General features: G+C 45.2%; 1 protein-coding gene across 1 annotated transcript in view; it reads right to left on the reverse strand.

The window, feature by feature from the left end:
- The window catches only part of FAR2 (fatty acyl-CoA reductase 2), a 79,652-nt gene that overhangs the window by 13,856 nt on the left and 64,070 nt on the right, over window positions 1–1,726 (reverse strand). Inside the window, exon 8 of the mRNA XM_007943193.1 lies at window positions 418–478. Within this exon, the coding sequence (XP_007941384.1) occupies window positions 418–478 (61 nt within the window). The remainder of the gene's footprint in view (window positions 1–417; window positions 479–1,726) is intronic.

Below are 1,726 nucleotides of genomic sequence, written 5' to 3' on the forward strand. Positions count from 1 at the left end.
AAAAAAAATTGTGATTTGAGTGTAAGTTTACAGAGCAAATTCATTTTCCATACAGCAGTTCACATATACTTTGTCTCATGACATTGACTGCAATTTCCCACAATAAAACAGCTCTCTTTCTACTTCCTCCCCATAGTTACCTCTTTCCTGTGTCCTTCCTTCCCATACACTCCTGCCCCCTGAGCTGTCTCCCTGTGCATACACAGTCCTTCTATTCTCCCATGATTGATCTCTCCAAGGAGTGTATCTACATAATGTAAATGTTCAGCTCATATGCCTGTCTTTTGTTTGGCTGGAAGCCATAGCGGGGATTCAATTCTAGACCTGAAGGGCAGCTAGGGGCCATAGTCTTGGGCTTCACCAAGCTCTATCAGACCAGCAAACCTGGTCGCAGTGGAATGCATTTATATTTCTCACCATGGTCCTGTTACTCCCACCAAATAACTGGTTGGGACTATGCACATGAGGTGCTTGTGGCCTACCAAGGGGATTGGATAGTATGGTAGTTAAAGTTATCTGCAAACCTGACTGGGCCTGTTTTTAAGTGGCTGGGCAGCTGGATATAGTTATTCCCCTTGATGAGACTGGTAATTAACTCCCTGGTGGAATCTACTGGAGCAGCTGAGTAGCTGCTTTAGGGATGTGGTCTGCTTCCAGTATATAAGAAGCAACTTTGAAGAAGGTCTCCAGCTTTTGGCATGTTTGAATCCTGCATGTAGCTGAATCATTATTTAGCAGCCTGCCGTGGTGTCTGCCGATCTTGGGACTGTTAGTGGGGTTTGAATCAATGGCCTGCTGTGTGGTTTCGTAATATTGGGACTGTGCCTTTGTACTTTGTACTTATCGACCTTGGGCTTGTCAGCCTCAGCAAGCAGCAGCTGCCTGAGTGAAGAAAGCCTCCAGCTTCAGTGGGCCGGGAGCAAGAGACAGAGCTGAAGCCCAAGGTCAAGAGGATTTCACCCAGCCCCTAGAGCCTGGTGCTTTGAACTCAGACTTCTAGCCTCCAAAACTGTAAGAGAAATAAACTCCTATTTGTTAAAGCAATTCCACCCATTTGTGGTATCTTCTGCTGGGGCGGCACTAGGTAACCAAAACAGATAGCTTGCTAATAGTGCATATAAGAGCATGGCACTTTTTGGGGTGGGATTATACAAATAAGATGTATAGAACCTTAAAGAGGATTGGTCAATATTGCCATCCCACTAAGTTTAAAATGAGCCATCTCAGAACTGGGCACGGAGAACCAACAAGAAGAACAGCTGAAGAGTGGAGACCATCCTTTGGCCCCAAGGAACATGTGCTGAGAACCTCCTAGGGTGAGGAGACAGATAGTTGTAACACTGGAGATAGCACAAGACAGTGAGAAGCAGCAGCAGCAAAATAGTGGCTGTAGAACCAGAGACCAGTGTTAGATGATATTGTGGGCTTCCCAGACCACAGAGTAAGTACAATCCTGAATTGTAACCTGTTACTTCCCTAATAAACCCCATAATTGTGAGTATGGTCTGTGAGTTCTGTGTGCCATTGCAACAAATCTTCAAAGTAGAGAGTAGAGAGTGCTGTGGGAAGGACAGCTAGTGTTAGAATTGGTGAAATGGTTGGAGAGAGGAGGCAATATTTGACCTCCACCTCATAGGAATCGGTCTTGGGTGGATGTTGATGATGATTCTCTTTTTCCCCTCATGAAGTTAGAGGAGGTCAGATGCCACTGAAGCTATTTTTACAA

This window comes from Orycteropus afer, unplaced genomic scaffold (assembly GCF_000298275.1).
Source record: "Orycteropus afer afer isolate SDZICR_OR568_19922 unplaced genomic scaffold, OryAfe1.0 scaffold00100, whole genome shotgun sequence".
NCBI lineage: Eukaryota > Metazoa > Chordata > Mammalia > Tubulidentata > Orycteropodidae > Orycteropus > Orycteropus afer.